The sequence below is a fragment of the Hemibagrus wyckioides genome, linkage group LG27 (assembly GCF_019097595.1).
Source record: "Hemibagrus wyckioides isolate EC202008001 linkage group LG27, SWU_Hwy_1.0, whole genome shotgun sequence".
NCBI lineage: Eukaryota > Metazoa > Chordata > Actinopteri > Siluriformes > Bagridae > Hemibagrus > Hemibagrus wyckioides.
The window spans coordinates 10,070,001-10,088,113 of NC_080736.1; the positions used below are offsets into that span (position 1 = coordinate 10,070,001).

Sequence of the window (18,113 nt, forward strand, 5' to 3'; positions counted from 1 at the left end):
CTGATTCAGAACCTCAGTCTTTTCGCACAGTTCCATCTGACACAGACAGACTCTTGACCATTTGCTCTGGAAGAAAATGCCATGAAAGTACTGTGACACAAAGCAGGCTGAAGATGAGCGACCTACCCCAAGCCAACCTTTCCACTTTACTACTGTCTGAAAAACAGAAGACGCTACGTTTTATGCACCGTAATCATCTTTAGGCTAGTGAAACGAGCTATATAAATAAAATGCATTATTAATATCTTTGTTTAGCAAGAGCTGAGTCATTATAGATGGAGAAGTTACAACCCACTAGCCTCAGCAATGCAACTGATTATTGTATGCGATTTAAAGCTACATTAATTATGCAGTGCCTTATGAATCCTTAAAATCCGAGCGTGAACAAGTCATCGTCGCTGATCTCTTGCCAAATTTAGCTGATTATAGCACGTAAAACCTAAATAATAGAACATGCCTTGACTCTTTATTTCTCTTGCATGCTGGATGCAGGATATTGAAATATTCATAGCATAAACAAGGCTCTAAAAGAGAACAACTTAAATAATGTCACTGGTTTATCTAACAGGCTGCTAGTTAAGTGGTTAAGTAGGTCACATAGACAGCAACAGCCTTCCAAAAGGGTGTTTGAATCCGTACAGGAAAGAGAAAGCAACTCAGCATGGTTTATCAGCACAATTCTAAGCGAAAATACTCTAGATCAACTCAAACAGAGCCTCGGGTTTGTTTTTTGTATCTGGTAGTATTCTGAGAATTCTGATTAAAAATCACTTGTGAAGACTGAACGTTGAGCTCGAATCTCTCAGAACCTGCACACGGCACCTTAAAGCAGAATGATGCAAGAATTAAACTAAGGCAGAAAAACAGCATAAAGAATGCATGAGTGCCCAAAACTGCTCTGGATGGGAGACTTTAAACTTTCATGAATCGAGAATTGTGTGAGTGAAAGGAAAGTGGGAACCGATAAAATGCTCATGTTACAGATAATAATATATAATCGTTATTTAAACTAGCACTGTAAATAACAAATGTGCTATTAATGAGAGCTGTTTATAAGAACATAATAACACTAATATAATTCTTTTAAAGGTGCATTATGTAATAATAGCAGTATTCTTTTAAAGCTGCAGTATGTAATAATAGCAGAACTCTTTTAAAGGTGCACTTTGTAATAATACCAGAACTCTTTTAATGGTGCAGTCTGTAATAATAACAGTATTCTTTTAAAGGTGCACTTTGTGATAATAGCCTTACACTTTTAAAGCTACAGTCTGTAATAATAGCGGAACTCTTTTAAAGGTGCGGTCTGTAATAATAGCACTACTCTTAAAGGTGCGGTCTGTAATAATAGCAGTATTCTTTTAAAGATGCAGTCTGTAATAATAGCAGTATTCTTTTAAAGATGCAGTCTGTAATAATAGCAGTAATCTTTAAAAAGTGCAGTCTGTAATAATAAAAGTATTCTTTTAAAGGTGCACTTTGTGATAATAGCCTTACTCTTTTAAAGATACAGTCTGTAATAATAGCAGTATTCTTTTAAAGGTGCAGTCTGTAATAATAGCAGTAATCTTTTAAAGGTGCAGTCTGTAATAATAGCAGTATTCTTTTAAAGATGCAGTCTGTAATAATAGCAGTAATCTTTTAAAGGTGCAGTCTGTAATAATAGCAGTATTCTTTTAAAGGTGCAGTCTGTAATAATAGCAGTATTCTTTTAAAGGTGCAGTCTGTAATAATAGCAGTAATCTTTTAAAGGTGCAGTCTGTAATAATAGCAGTATTCTTTTAAAGATGCAGTTTGTAATAATAGCAGTATTCTTTTAAAGGTGCAATCTGTAATAATAGCAGTATTCTTTTAAAGGTGCATTATGTAATAATAGCAGTATTCTTTTAAAGCTGCAGTATGTAATAATAGCAGAACTCTTTTAAAGGTGCACTTTGTAATAATACCAGAACTCTTTTAATGGTGCAGTCTGTAATAATAACAGTATTCTTTTAAAGGTGCACTTTGTGATAATAGCCTTACACTTTTAAAGCTACAGTCTGTAATAATAGCGGAACTCTTTTAAAGGTGCGGTCTGTAATAATAGCACTACTCTTAAAGGTGCGGTCTGTAATAATAGCAGTATTCTTTTAAAGATGCAGTCTGTAATAATAGCAGTATTCTTTTAAAGATGCAGTCTGTAATAATAGCAGTAATCTTTAAAAAGTGCAGTCTGTAATAATAAAAGTATTCTTTTAAAGGTGCACTTTGTGATAATAGCCTTACTCTTTTAAAGATACAGTCTGTAATAATAGCAGTATTCTTTTAAAGGTGCAGTCTGTAATAATAGCAGTAATCTTTTAAAGGTGCAGTCTGTAATAATAGCAGTATTCTTTTAAAGATGCACTTTGTGATAATAGCAGTACTCTTTTAAAGATACAGTCTGTAATAATAGCAGTATTCTTTTAAAGGTGCAGTCTGTAATAATAGCAGTAATCTTTTAAAGGTGCAGTCTGTAATAATAGCAGTATTCTTTTAAAGGTGCAATCTGTAATAATAGCAGTATTCTTTTAAAGGTGCATTATGTAATAATAGCAGTATTCTTTTAAAGCTGCAGTCTGTAATAATAGCAGTATTCTTTTAAAGATGCAGTCTGTAATAATAGCATTGTTCTTTTAAAAGTGCACTCTGTAATAATAGCAATAATCTTTTAAAGCTGCAGTCTGTATTAATAGCAGTAATCGTTTTAAAGCTGCAGTCTGTAATAATAGCAGTAATCTTTTAAAGGTGCAGTCTGTAATAATAGCAGTATTCTTTTAAAAGTGCAGTCTGTAATAATAGCAGTAATCGTTTTAAAGCTGCAGTCTGTAATAATAGCAGTATTCTTTTAAAGATGCAGTCTGTAATAATAGCATTGTTCTTTTAAAAGTGCACTCTGTAATAATAGCAATAATCTTTTAAAGCTGCAGTCTGTAATAATAGCAGTATTCTTTTAAAGATGCAGTCTGTAATAATAGCATTGTTCTTTTAAAAGTGCACTCTGTAATAATAGCAGTAATCGTTTTAAAGCTGCAGTCTGTAATAATAGCAGTAATCTTTTAAAGCTGCAGTCTGTAATAATAGCAGTATTCTTTTAAAAGTGCAGTCTGTAATAATAGCAGTAATCGTTTTAAAGCTGCAGTCTGTAATAATAGCAGTATTCTTTTAAAAGTGCAGTCTGTAATAATAGCAGTAATTGTTTTAAAGCTGCAGTCTGTAATAATAGCAGTAATTTTTTTAAAGCTGCAGTCTGTAATAATAGCAGTAATCTTTTAAAGGTGCAGTCTGTAATAATAGCAGTAATCTTTTAAAGCTGCAGTCTGTAATAATAGCAGTAATCGTTTTAAAGCTGCAGTCTGTAATAATAGCAGTATTCTTTTAAAAGTGCACTCTGTAATAATAGCAATAATCTTTTAAAGGTGCAGTCTGTAATAATAGCAGTAATCTTTTTAAAGCTGCAGTCTGTAATAATAGCAGTATTCTTTTAAAAGTGCACTCTGTAATAATAGCAATAATCTTTTAAAGGTGCAGTCTGTAATAATAGCAGTACTCTTTTAAAAGTGCAGTCTGTAATAATAGCAATAATCTTTTAAAGGTGCAGTCTGTAATAATAGCAGTAATCTTTTTAAAGCTGCAGTCTGTAATAATAGCAGTACTCTTTTAAAGGTGCAGTCTGTAATAATAGCAGTACTCTTTTAAAGGTGCAGTCTGTAATAATAGCACTACTCTTAAAGATGCAGTATGTAATAATAGCAGTACTCTTTTAAAGGTGCAGTATGTAATAATAGCAGAACTCTTTTAAAGGTGCAGATTCTAATGTCTAAAACTTTTTCTATCCATGTCATTATTAGATTCTTTAAAAAATCCTGAGATATGTGAAAAAGCTGAGCAATAATACAAGCAATAAATGCTCCCAGATGCTCTGGCTGTGACATGGAGATAACAGAAGATTGATATTTTCCACAGGCAGAAGAGCACTCTAAATATTACAAGCTGCACCTTTAATATTCCAGTGCATTATTCTAGAACAAGAATAATCCAAAGAGATCACTTCCTGTCCTGTTATTAGTGCTCTGAAGTGACTGAAGATGAAGCGTGATTGCTCTTGGGTTTTGGTGTCTTTTCGCTGTCCTGCACTGTGATTACTGCTGCTCACACGCCATTCATCCATCACGTCATGTGCACGTGTGCTTTCAGCTTAGATGGGAGGTGAAGTGAAGCGCAGGGCTGTGACGGTGACAGAGGAGAGACTGGCAGGATGGTGAGGTGACTGAATTCCTCATAACATCTTCCTCCATTTGAAGGCCACACATTACATATTTCTTTTAATCTTAATGTCATCTTTTAGATACAAACATAAGAGATCAGCGAGGCTTCTAGCACAGAGAAGCTACTGAGACAGGTTAGTTGAAGCAGAAATAGAGTTGAGGACATCCTCTTACTAGAGCTCCTGTTAAACCAGGATCTTATTATTACTCATGTGGCCACTAGAGGGAGCTGTTATCAGGGGATCTGGCACAAGCACAAGCACAGCCATGTGATGAGAAAGACAGAGATAAAGAACAAAAGGGAGTTCCTCTCATTTCGAATCCGTTCTTCGTCTTTTCCAAGTGGTCCCGGTATGTATCCTACATATACGGCTTTTCGAAATTTCCTTTTTCCGAAATACTTCTTTAAAGAATATACCAATTTCATTGTGAGGACACAGGACGATCTGTCACAAATTTAAAAGTAAATATCCAAAGATGTTCAAAGTATGTACTTATTGATGAGTGTGTGTGTGTGTTTCTGCATGTCCATATGTGGGAGTCAGATAGATAGATAGATAGAGAGAGAGAGAGAGAGAGAGAGAGAGAGAGAGAGAGAGAAGGAATAAAATATACGAAGTGTGCTTCAGTGCTCTCAGCTCAGGTCAAATAGGCATTTGTTTCATCTCTGTATTAGAGATAATTTCAAAAACTGAAAAGAAATAGAAAACCCCAAATCCCCAAATTTAAACATTGTTTTAAGACTTGCATCATGTTGTATGCTTTTAAATATATAATAATTAATCGTATATAATATATTAATAATTTATAGTAATTGCTTTTAAATATATTTTTAAAATTAGGATGAAATTTTCTGGCCCAGAAATTAATGCTAGCTGGAATACACATATTATCTTTAAATGGCTACATATGACACTTAGTTTGTATACTTACTTTGTATTTATATACTGCATATTTCCTTTAAATTGTAATAATATCTGTATAGTAAACCTTATCTCCAATATCTGTAGTAAACCTTTCGGTGTTTTTTCCTGTTGTTTTGTTGTATCCTGTGAAAGTTGTAATATTCAGTCCCTAAAAATGCACACAGTGGAACATATTTGAAACTATCTCCAATACTTAACACATTTCCAACACATTAAAACACCTATTTGACCTTGGTGAGTGCGAGTGCTGCGTTCGAGGTGCTGGAGCATGGTGGGCTGGACGCCATGCATGCAGCCGATGCTGTGTCGGAAAGCAGGAGAGGAAGAGGCGGAGAGAGAGAGAGAGAGAGAGAGAGAGAGAGAGAGCAAAAGAGAGTGCAAGAGAGAGAGAGAGAAAATGCAAGAGAGAGAGAGAGACAGAGAGAGAGAGAGTGCAAAAGAGAGTGAGAGAGAGAGTACAAGAGAGCGAGAGAGAGAGAGAGTGCAAGAGAGAGAGAGAGAAAGAGAGAGAAAGCGATTGAGAGAGAGAGAGAGAGAGAGAGTGCAAAAGAGAGTGAGAGAGAGTACAAGAGAGCGAGAGAGAGAGTGCAAGAGAGAGAGAGAGAGAGAGAAAGAGAGAGAAAGCGATTGAGAGAGAGAGAGAGAGAGAGTGTGAAAGAGAGTGAAAGAGAGAGAGAGAGAGAGAGAGAGAGAGAGAGAGAGAGCAGTAGCGGTGTGTGTTGGCGGACGGATTCTCTGCTCACCAGACAGCTGCTGGACGGCCGGCTGGTCGTGTGTACTTAACAACTGAGCCTGAATCGTCTCCACAACTCGTTTGAAGCGTCGGCTGGGACCTGCCGGAACACACACACACACATACACACACACACACACAGGTTTTTCAAAGCTATTTAACTCTACGCTCTATAGAAATTAGAAAACATTGTGAATAAACAGAATACATTGCCATAAACTTTCAGTATATTAAATATTTGTAATGCACTGCACAATTCCATCTAATTAAATTAATGTATACATTTTATGCTCTTGCTTGTCAGCTTTATTCCCCTTAGCAGCAGCCTCATAAAGTCTAATGGGATCACGGTGCATTTTATGGTGTGGTGGCCAACGGCTCACTTTCTGATGCACACATTTAGTTCAGCGGCTCATAGAGCAACGTTTCCCCCACAGTGTTGAGTCTATAGGTGAGAGAATGTAAGCAGAGGAATGAAAAACAGAGAGAAAGAGAGAGAGAGAGAGATAGATAGAAGGAGATTGTCCTTTGAAATGCAGCAGGCTGAAAATAGGAAATGATTGCCAGGAGGCAAAATAGTGTCTTTTACTCTTTCTGAACCTTTGCCAATGCACCCTGAGGAGCGTGTCTATTTTAAGCTCCAGCAGATGAGGAAAGAGGAAGGAAGTAGATAGGAAAATCAAACCAAAGGAAAAATAAATAGCAGAAAGCTTGTAGTTGATGGAGACGGTGTGTTATTACCTGAGAGCAGGGTGAAGGTGACAGAGTAGATGCCGTTCTCCTTGGTGGCTGATGTGCTCTCCGTGTAGGTGATGTCCACCTGAAATTTCACAGGCTTCTGGAAGACGGCGGGGCCGGCTGTTGACTTGTATTCTGCCCGAAAACTCGTCTGAGAAACCACGCTGTGGCTGAGGCTGGGAATCTGGCAAGGGGTAAAGGAAAACCACAGAGCCTGATTATGATCTACAGAATCTAACCTAGAAGGTGACAAGAATTTTCCAAAGCATAGTGATTTCCATCCATCTAACCATCTACCCATCTATCCACCCATCCATCCATCTAAACAACCATCCATCCATCGATCCATTCATCCATCCATCTATCCATCCATCGATCCATTCATCCAACCATCCATTCATCCATCTATACAACCATCCATTCATTCATTCATCCACCCATCCATCGATCTATTCATTCGACCATGCATTCATCCATCTATACAACCATACATTCATTTATCCATCCATTCATCAAACCATCTATGCAACTATCCATCCATCCAACCATCCATTCATTCATCCAACCATCCATCTATTCACCCATCCATCCATCTATACAACCATTCATTCATTCATCCATCCAACCATCCATCCATCCATCCATCTTTATCTGTGTTTATCCTACACAGGCTCATAGGGAGCCTAGAGTCTCTCCAGGGGACTCAGGGAACACAAAGCAGGGAACTCCCTGGATGGCGTGCAAACCCATCTCAGGACACAATCGTACACTCGCACCGCAGACAATTTATAGATGCTAATTAGCCTACAACATGTCTTTGGACTGGAGAATACCCAGAGGAAACCCCTAAAGCACATGGAGAACATCTAAACCCCTAAATCTCAGGTTCAGAGCATTTTTTTCTCATCTTCATACGTGCATTATTAGAGGCTTCACAAAGTAATGAGGTCCAATAAAGACACACAATACAAACTAATACAAGAACAGACGTGATGACAAATCATCTTCACAATTAACACCTTAACTAGCATATAACACATGTTTACTTATATCACTGACAATTTGTTTTTAGAAACATATTTCAGGGGTTGATTAAGGTCTTGCTCTTTTTTAAATAAACCCCAAATTGGACACTTGTAAATTCAGTATAAATTCGATATTTATTTATAAAATCCTGTACTGGTTCACAGCTGGGGATCTGTTATGTGCAAATGATTCATAGCTGCATTATTAGCTGTGATAGATTATTAAGTGCTTCTGTTATGTAAATTATTGTGCATGAATTAGTAGGTTCTAGGTGGTTTCAGCTGATTCCTGCAGATTTCTAAAGGCATAGGTGTCCTGTATTCTAGTATTCATACACATTTCAATATGAATTTTTTTTTAATGTTATGCATTTTCAAATGCTCTTTTCCTGATGCAATTTAAAGACACTACACTTGTTATTTGGGGCTTTTTAGTGTCTAGTTAGTGATTAATAAAACACATTTCAGAATATATGATGTTTTGGTGCTTTATCCAGCTTTTATAAGCTCTTAAGGCTGAGATATAATAAATCTTAAATTGTAAAATGAAGTCTATTTAAGCTCCTAAAAGAAGATTATAAATCTTTTTAACCCCTGCAAATCCCAGCTTATTATTTATTCAACTTCAAGCATATTATTCATCAATTGCTATGAATTTCATTAGTAACTACTGTATAGTGAAACTAATAGGAAAATGTATATAATTATGAAAGTGAGCAATGTAAGCTTAGGGGTCTTGGGAATTTAATTTAATGGGGTAGGAAATTTTTAATAGGAAATGAAAGGAGCAAGACAAATGCGCCATAAAGCACCATTAAATATAAGAAGCTATCATATCCTTAAATGCACACACACACAAAAACACACACAGACGGAGAAGACTTACTGAGAGAAAGGCCTGCACGATATCAGCTTTGATCGAGCTCAGGGGTTTGTCCTGGATCACCACGAAGATCTGCTCCTCTTTCTCCAAATTGATGAAATTCCCAAACCAAGATTTTTTCGCAAGTCTAAAAAAAGAAAAAGAAAACACAACCAAACATGCAGTAAGAACACGCCGCAGACAAAGATAAAACACGAGGACAATTCAACCATAACAAACGAATGATGCGTCACAATAACAATCGTGCTAAATATTGAACAAAATCTGCCAGACAGTACACGTCATGCCTTTTAAGAGCCAGACAAATCAACCTGTCAGTTGTACGTAAGTGAATTTGCACCCTTCAAAAAGACAAGGCCAGGAGAGGAAAAAAATGCTTTTAAAGTACAGTGAAATCATCACCCGAGCGCTTCCTTTGACAGATCTCGTCTGTGGTAAATAAGGCATTTCACGCAAACGTAGTTTCTGACATTTGCAGAGCTCGAGCTCACTCACGGTGTAACACACAATGCTGAACACAGCAAGACAGCTGTGGACCAACACTCACACACACACCGACCACGTGATAAGAAAATAAAAATGATGATCAGATAAAAGCAGACTCTATTTTTTGAACACGCTGCCAATAGAAGAGCCGAGAAAAATCATCTGCCCTGGTTCACTGAGATCAATCTAAATTCAGGTTCGATAAAATAAATAAAACTGCATGAAAAATAAACAAAACAAACACCCTACTGTGTATCTGTTTAATAAACTTCCTGCTTTGGTAAGGGATTGACAGCTTAGATTGACAGTCAAGAACTGCAGAAAGATGAGTGAGAGAACTGCTCCTGCTTTTCTATTAAAAGAAAGCCTTAGGGGAAGTCAGTCACAGGCCTTTGGTTTGAGGTCTGAAGGCTGGTGCATGGCTCATTTCTCCGCCCCTCTTGAACTGTGGACCATGCTGGGATTTTGCCACAGAGCATGCTTATCTAGGACAGCCTGAAGCCAGCATGGCATGGACCTGCTCGCTCGAAAACCAGACGAGACGACGTAAAGGCTGCCTTTAAAACCGCTGGATGGCCCAGCAGTGGTAAGTAGCCATGAAGTCAAGTAAGTGGAACAAAAACACTTACATTTTAAAGTAGAACAGCGAGTTCCTCATAATTACACCATTAATAATAATAGAAAAAAATGACAGGAAAAAGTTGGGAATGTTTAAGATATCCGCAAACTACTTTTATTTCGGTTCATGTTAAAACCGGCTTAAGGTTAAACTTTCATTAATGAGAAAAATAATTATAAAGCGAGCCAGGTATGGTCAGCAAGGTTGCCAGGTCCTCAATTTTCCCTGTTGCTTTTTGTATCATGTGTAAAGACACAGGATACATTTACAGCATTTGGCAGATGCTTTTATCCAGAGTGACTTACATTTAGCTAATACAACTGAGCAATTGAGGGTTAAGGGCCTTGTTCAGGGGCCCAGAGGGCAGCTCGGTGAGCCTGGGATTCAACCTCGCAACCTTCCGACCACCTTAACCACTGCTAATACACATGCATAATAATCTTTTCTAAATTCATAATCCACAAAGTGGTTTAAATCACAAGCATGAAGCATCAAATAAAGATGAATCATAACTGTAATACAAGGAAACCATCAACGAACTAGCACTAGGAAGTACAGAACAAAGAATAGAGAACATGGGATCAAGTAAACTAGGTTCATTTAGAGACCTTTAATATAAATGAGACAACAGAACTTGAGGATATACACAGAAATGACAGGACAGGGGAGGAGACAAGACTCAAATCACAACAAAGTCACAAATCACAGTCACATATCAGTGAAACCAGTATTTGTCAAGCCAAAGAAAGGGATTCGTGACACCTGGGTTTGTATGAACTTGCTGCGCATTAGCAAAAAATTGATAATACTATTAAGACATCTCTTCTTCTTCTTCTTCTTCTTCTTCTTCTTCTTCTTCTTCTTCTTCTTCTTCTTCTTCTTCTTCTTCTTCTTCTTCTTCTTCTTCTTCTTCTTCTTCTTCTTCTTCTTCTTCTTCTTCAGACTGGGGCGGTGGTAGCTCAAGTGGTTATGGCTCTGGGTCATTGACCGGAAGATTGGGGTTCAAGCCCCAGCACTGCCAAACTGCCACAGTTGGGCCCTTGAGCAAGGCCCCCAACCCACCCTGCTTCATCATGGCTGACCCTGCACTCTGACCCCAACCCTCCAAGTGTGAAGAAATAATTTCACTGTGCAGTAATGTATAAGTGACAAATTAAGACAACAACTCTTAATACTATACCATTTAAGACCTTGAGGTGGAGCGAGCATGCATTGTTTTAATACTGCTTTATTTATTCATTTTTAAGTGTGAATTTGCACATGCAGTAAAATAAACTGCGCAAAATGTAGACATTATGGATTATTTAAAAAAAAGAATAATTGTGAGAAATGAAATTGTGCTGATGATCATCGTTCCTGGAGGAACTGATCCAAATGCATTCATTACAGCAAACCGTTAAAATCCTGCTCATTTAAAAGACCTAATCCTTTACTGGCTCTGTTGTTGAAGCAGCTTGCATGCTTTTTGTAGTTTTAATGAAGTTCGCATATATTTTACACACAAAAACAGAAAGTTGTGTGTAGGAAAGTGTTTTAGAACTTACTCAGGGGAAGACTCCGGCGTCAGACTGGACATTTCCTCTTGGGTTGGTACTGCAAAGAGCCATGAAGACAACAACAAAGCATGAACCAAACCATCATCTATCATAAAGTATGCTGAAAGAGTCCAGGTATTCACAAACGCTAGCTGAAGCGAATGCTGATGAAGCGCAGCTAATTATTCAAAAGCTTAAGAGCTGCTTAATAACCACTGCAATCAGCGAACCTGATCCTGGCCTCCAAAGAGACAGAAAGAGACGGGCAGCAGGAGGTTAGCTGCTTATGAAAGTTTCATCATCTTCACTACAGATAACGCAGGTAACGGAACATCAAGCAGGTCTTACTCTGTTGATTATAGATCACAGTCTGGAGAGAATACACCTGGCTAAATAAAACCGACAGGAAATGAACGCAAATCTACAGAGATTCATTGTTATGTTTTGTGACATTTGGTTTAAGTTTTGCTGTGTTTCAATGCCGCAAACTGATCTGTACAAGTCACAAACAGTTGTTTTTGCTTAAGCATGAAAATTTGCACAGAGGGGGCGGGGCTTACTCAGCCTTCACCTTCAGTTAAATACATAACAGGAGTCTGGTCCAGTGCTGTTTTTAGAAATGAACAGAAATAATTCAATTGGTCAACATTATTTACAGCATTGGTTAACATTATATATTGCTCCTGATTAAATGGTGGACGAGTTAATACGCCAAGAGCTGAATATCAGCATTAACTGAGTTACGATTATTTTACAATATCTACAGAGAGATCTTTATTCGTCTTAGACCAATAACGTTCACATGATTACATAATCTTCCTTCTTAAAGAGCAACAGTCTGTAAATCTTATCAGTTTATAGCTACATTTAATGTAATGGAAACCTCGTTAAAATAAAACAAGGTACAAACATTAATCTTTCCCATAACAACTGACAATAATTATATTTTTTCTCCTTTGTTAAAGAAACACTTCTTTTATGTGTAACAAGAAAAGCCCTATAAAGAACGTCCTATAAAAATGGTAAAGAATAATAATCTTTAAAGAACCAGTGCATTGCAATAATCCTGTGATTTACCTTGTAACTATCACAGCAGTTGTTAAAATAAGAATAAGAAAATGATCAACACATTCTGACCAATCAGAATTGAGAATTCAGCAGCAGGAAAATGTTTATAGAGAGGAGGAATAAAGATTAAGTATTAGGTCTAAGTTGTTTATTACTAAAGTTCTCTATTAAATTAAAGGTTACGGTTTTAAAATGTTAAAGAATGCTGTAAATAAAGTTAGTTCATTGAAGTGTTTAATTTGTTTAATTTAATGTGTAAGCTCTCACCAGGACAAGTTCTTGGCACCAAACCTGGACAATAAAGGAAGGGATTTTTTTAAATCTATTTTGCAAAAATGATCACAGTATGTGTTTTATAGTGCGTCATTCCTCCTTGCATACCTTGCAGTTTCCTGCGGTGGAAGCGCGGTGAGCCGAGGAAGCTGTTCTTGATGGAGTTGAGTCGCGTCCTCCAGGGCATGCCCCCAATAGAGGGACTTGGGGGTGGTGTGGGACTCGGCGTACCTGCTGGACTCTCCTTGGGCGTGTGCACGGGTGTCCCTTTGGGCGTTGGCAAGGGGCTGGCGCGGGGTGAGGGGTGAGGAGTCACCTGTACAGTGGGGATACATTTGCCGTTGTGGTCAGTTGTGGCCAGCGGGTGCAGGTGGTGCAGGCGGATGGGAGAGAGAGGTGGAGCCTGCACTGAAAGCTTGGGGGGCACAGTCAGGGGCGGCCGGCGCACCTTCGGGCTGTTGGGCACGGGGATGGCTGGGGAGGTGGGGTGACATGGCGTGGATGGTGTGGATGGCTCAGACTTGGCAGTCAGCGGTGTGGCCACGGTGTTTGGAAGCGGGTTTGATCTAGTGCTCTGCAGGGGCTTTTCTGACCCTTTGGGCTTAGCTGGGAGCGTCTGAGTTTTGTTGTTTTGTGCTGAGTTTTGCGCCCCCGTGCCTGGCTGGAAGGTGCCATTGAGCCGTGGGTTGTGGTTGGGTGACCGCATGAGCTCCGAGGATTGCGGGGGAATGAAAAAGCGTCTCACAGGCTGGGTAGAGCGCATGCACCAAAAACCGGCAGCAGCATCACACACCCCGCAGTCCACAAGCACACACACACACACCACACACACACCACACACACGAGTCCAAGATTAGCACGCACCACAGCACAGGCACGCGCACCAACCGCACACAAGGATGGACGGTGGACGAGGCAGCGGTGTTGAGTGCGGGAGGGAGAGTGCAGAAAGAAAGAAAGAAAAAACATGCCATTAGCACAACCAGCCAAGAGGCAGCAAGAAAATGTGGAAATAAAATGTGCAGTGTTCTTAAAGCAAAAGCAGCCACAATAACAAAATAAAAGGAAGCTCTGGTTGGAAGCTTTGTTGGAAAACTGCCAAAAGTGACTGAGCAAGCGGGAAATGGACACGTGCCACATGTGAGCGATATTAGGATGAGTCAATTGTTTGCGCTATTGTCAGAATTGTTCGGTATAAAAGGTTTTGCGTTGTTGTAGGTCATCCAGAAGTGTAATCAGAATATCTAAAATGATTCAAATCGTCATTCATTCACAACAATAGCGCCACACTCTTAAAATGGCCACTTAAACTCAGGGCTATTAAGTGTAGAGCTAAGCACAGAACTGTGATGCTGCTGCTTAGGGAATGATATGAAGATGTTGTGGAGCTTAAGAGTCACAACTGAGGATGTATTTTTTTATGTTTTCCAAAAATTCTAAAATGAACTGGTTAACACTTTGTGTAAGGAGTGACATATTAGACATAGAGTCATAGCTAATAAATAACAGCTCATTAGTGTTTTATAGTATTCTCATTCTTACTGTAGAATGTAGGATTTATTTATTAATAACTAGTGTTTAGTCACTAGTAAACTGATTCAATTGTGATGAAGCATACGGTGAAGACAGTCAAACAAATACAGTGGAACCTCGGCATACGAATGCCTTCCCTAGGAATTTTCTCAAGAATTTAAGAAATTTGCATTGGCATACAAAGCATTTTCAGCAAACGGACAGTAATACAAATTTTGACCTTAAGAACAAATTTAATTTGTATGCTGAGGTTTTACTGTAATGCAAAAAATCCTGGTTGAGTTTTGAGTGTAAAAGAAGACCAATATGCTGTAATCATGTAAAGGTTGTCAGGATGGGGAGCAAGCCATTAAGAGATAACAGTGTGAAGTTTTAAAATGAATACGCAGGGTGGAATTTTCCTCTAATGAGAAGCAGGTAATGCTACAATAAAGTAAGAAAATCCATCTATCCATCCATCTATTTCTCACCACTTTTCCTATACGGCAGAGTCACGGCGAGCCTGGAGTCTATCCAGGTGACTCTGTGCTAAAGGTGGGGGATACCCTAGACAGTGTGCCAACCCTTTACAGGCCACAATCACACACAATAGGACAATTTAGAGATGCCAGTGCATGTATTTGGACTGGGGGAGGAAACTGGAGGAAACCCTGAAGCACTGGGAGAACATGCAAACTCCAACCCTGGTGGCAGGAGGCGAAGGTGCTAAGCAAGTAAGAATATGAGAACATTAAATATAGCAATAAAAAGCTGGCAGTTTGGCAAATAAGTGCTGTATTCACTACTACGCACATTTATTAGCTATGAATTATTGCCTTCTACATAACACCACGAGACATACGGAAGTATTACTGAAGAACTATAGAACTCATTCAAAGAATTGGTATATTTCTGGTTTACCATAAATATAAACATCTGCAATTGTATAAATCAAAAAGACTTTTGAAACGGCATAAAACATTTTGCCACTGGTTGAGATGCAAGTGTTGAGAGCTCGACTGCTGGACTCAAAGGCCTTATGCCCTACATAGTTCTTGCAAAAAAAAACTTTTCATCCAACAGCATTCAGCAAGAGAGTAAATAAAGTTCTGTCTAAGTTTGGAAAATATTTGAGACTAGAATATTTGATCAGGCCAGCCTCAAAGCAGGGGTTAGGCTAAATCCTGCTGGCATTTCGCCTGTGCAACTCACAGACAGCATATTGGAAAGACTTAGCGGTGGATTTGTAAATGGTTAGGCGGTTCAAACAAGTCAACTGTAAAAGCTCTACTGTAAGTAAGGAAAGAAGGATTTTCAGATTTTACCAAGCCATTAGCAGCTTCAAATATCCCAGAGCTACAATCCTCTGAATAAGGAAGAGATTCCAGCTAATTATGCTGAGCATCACTGTGCAATTGCACTAGCAGTTAGGACTAGTCTATTAGTATCGGCAGGCTGCGATTTGACTGCGGCTCCGGTGTTTTAAATTAAATCGTGGACCTTGAGCGTGGCTAATAAGCTATACTATTTGGAGGTTGGCTTTGAAGCTGTTGACATGTGCATAATTAAAGCCCTAAGTTTGACTAACCTATAGTATCGTTTCCTTTCGCAACTGATGCTAATTGGATACAGGCCTTGCCCCAAATTGAGGAAATTTCAGCTAATAAGTGTTCCTGCTAAGATGTTTAAGTTTGAAAAGGAAGTCAAGTGCTTTTGCTGATACATGATTAACGCTGTGTATTTTAACATCAGTGACATTTCTATTTATTTACATTCTATAGATCGGCATACAGAACATAGTGCACTCTCATGAGTGGCCCTTTCTATGAAATGTCTGGCTGTTATTTGGGACAAAACCTGGAGACTTACCCGAGGACTGCTGAGGGGGCTGGTGGACAGACCAGATGAAGCACCACTGATGGACCGTGACCTGACACAACACACAGATTCATACAATCACAATGCAATATTTGCATAGTTATCTGTCTCAGATTCCCTTTAAAGGGGCAGTTTGTCATTTTTAAGGGAAGGGTCTCTGCTGCCTCGTGAAATGAAATAAACTGTGATACTATATGCAGTATATATGTTCAGACTGTGGGTGGAACTTATTTCTGGGCCAGAAAAAATGTGGGGAAAAAAAAGAAACCTAAAACAAAGAATTCTTGCCAAATAATGACATGGCATACAAATCCCAGTTGTTCTAAGTGATCTTTAAAATGGAGCCGAATTTTATATGTTGAAACACCACTTCAAATTTACAAACTGCACCTTTAAGCATCAATATTTTGAACACATCTGCAGCTGTTTCCAAATGTGTCATGAATCCGAGGGAGTTTTTCATTCAAGAGCTTGCCAATAATGTGTAATGATCCCTGCATAATGATACTGAAGCTTGTCAAGTTAATTGGCTTCTACTGCTTACTGCTTAAAAAAATGTAAACCTTATCTCACTGCTCGAAAGTATTTTAATCTCCAGAGCCGTTTTTTTATATCGTATCCGCATGCAGTCAGTGAGACCGAGTGTTTACTGCGTGTAGCTTATCATAGTGTACAATCGTTTACAAATAACTACTCCTCAGGAATCGTATATATATTTAAAAAGATACTGTGAAATGAGAAAATCCTTCTCTTGTATCTTTTTCCCTGTTCCTTCTTTTACCGCGTGAAGTATTAAACGGCGCACGTGGCCAAGTCTAGCGAAACACCTGAAGCGTAACTGGCCGTGGAGGCAAAAATGTTAACCGTAAGACCAGTTAATCATCATTAAATGTGTCAACACACCCTCATCCTACTCCGAGGAAAGTTCTGATCCATAAATTGATCAATCACATGTTACTTAAACTCATATTATCCTATAGGCACAAAATGTGTTTGATCATTCAGGCAGAAAATCACGACACTGAAAACATTTGGGCTTCATGCTCCTGAACACCGACGCTCATTTCCTCCCTCTATGTTTCATTTAATTAGCCACGAGTGACACAACACACAATTTGAGACATTAGAGCACGTGGCGAAGCAACACATTTGATTAGGCCGGGAGTGAGGAAAACAGTGAGGACACACACACAAGAGGAAAGCAATTATAGGAGGAAAGATAAACCTCTATGGCTAAGAGAAATAGCAGCTTTTCTACTATCTACTGACAAAGGGTTGAAAGAGAGAGAGAGTGAGAGAGAAACCAGAGCTCTATCTCTACATAAAAGTCTATTAGATGAGAGGATTTCTAGCTGCTAAATCGAAAAGGAAATAAAGCGCACTAAAGATGCAGTGGAGTTTTTCAGGAAAAAAAAAAAAAAAAAAGATTCATTTTAATGCATAACATGATAAAGCTGTTTTTAAACTCCAAGTCTCCAAGCTTCTTTTAGATCTTAATAAAAAAAAAATAACAAAGTTAATGAACTATTCAGCATCGGGAACGGCTGAAAACTGAATGCCTTCTACTTGCAACTCATTAATTCATTTAACTCATTCACGCTACCGCGTTTGTGCGCCGAAAATCTTTGTCTCGTAGCTGGACGCACACGTTCTGCAGCAGGGAGACAGACGCAAACAAACACTGAAGGGAGAAAAGGGCAGGTAGAGCAAGAAAATTAACCTCACTTTTTGGATTCTATCATACGCCAAAAAAAATAAAAAATATGCCAGACTTCAAACGGAAACATGAAAGGCACAAGAAGGGAGATAAGATGCTTTTGATGTTTGTGGAGGAAGCCAGAGGGGAACAGCTTTGCCAAAACTGAGGGGACAAATCAGAGAAAATAAGGATCTCTTATTCGTTCCAATTTGCCCTATTTCCGTAAAAGTTAATCTCTATTCGTCAGAGGAACGGTGCTACTGAAAGAGTGCCGCAGCACAAAGCAGCTCTCTAATGAACGCTCGGTACAATCTACAAAACCTCACGTCAAAATCTCGGCCCTGTACTGAGCAAAGATCAATCCGGCATGTCGCTTTAAAAAAAAAAAAAAAAAAAAAAAAAAACCCCACTGCATCTTTAGAGCTGAAGTGAAAGGACTGATGCTGATTTCT

At 38.6% G+C, this 18,113-nt stretch overlaps 1 protein-coding gene across 5 annotated transcripts in view; it reads right to left on the reverse strand.

Moving 5' to 3' along the window:
- The window catches only part of brsk2b (BR serine/threonine kinase 2b), a 171,130-nt gene that overhangs the window by 4,736 nt on the left and 148,281 nt on the right, over positions 1–18,113 (reverse strand). For 2 of the 5 annotated variants that reach the window (XM_058382187.1, XM_058382189.1), the window contains 7 exons: positions 15,954–16,014; positions 12,681–12,888; positions 12,567–12,590; positions 11,241–11,289; positions 8,595–8,718; positions 6,687–6,867; positions 5,956–6,045 (listed from right to left, as the gene is read on the reverse strand). In XM_058382187.1, the coding sequence (XP_058238170.1) occupies positions 5,956–6,045; positions 6,687–6,867; positions 8,595–8,718; positions 11,241–11,289; positions 12,567–12,590; positions 12,681–12,888; positions 15,954–16,014 (737 nt within the window). Of the gene's footprint in view, positions 1–5,955; positions 6,046–6,686; positions 6,868–8,594; positions 8,719–11,240; positions 11,290–12,566; positions 12,591–12,680; positions 13,321–15,953; positions 16,015–18,113 lie in introns of all 5 variants that reach the window. The other 3 variants (XM_058382188.1, XM_058382190.1, XM_058382186.1) reach the window with 2 other exon arrangements.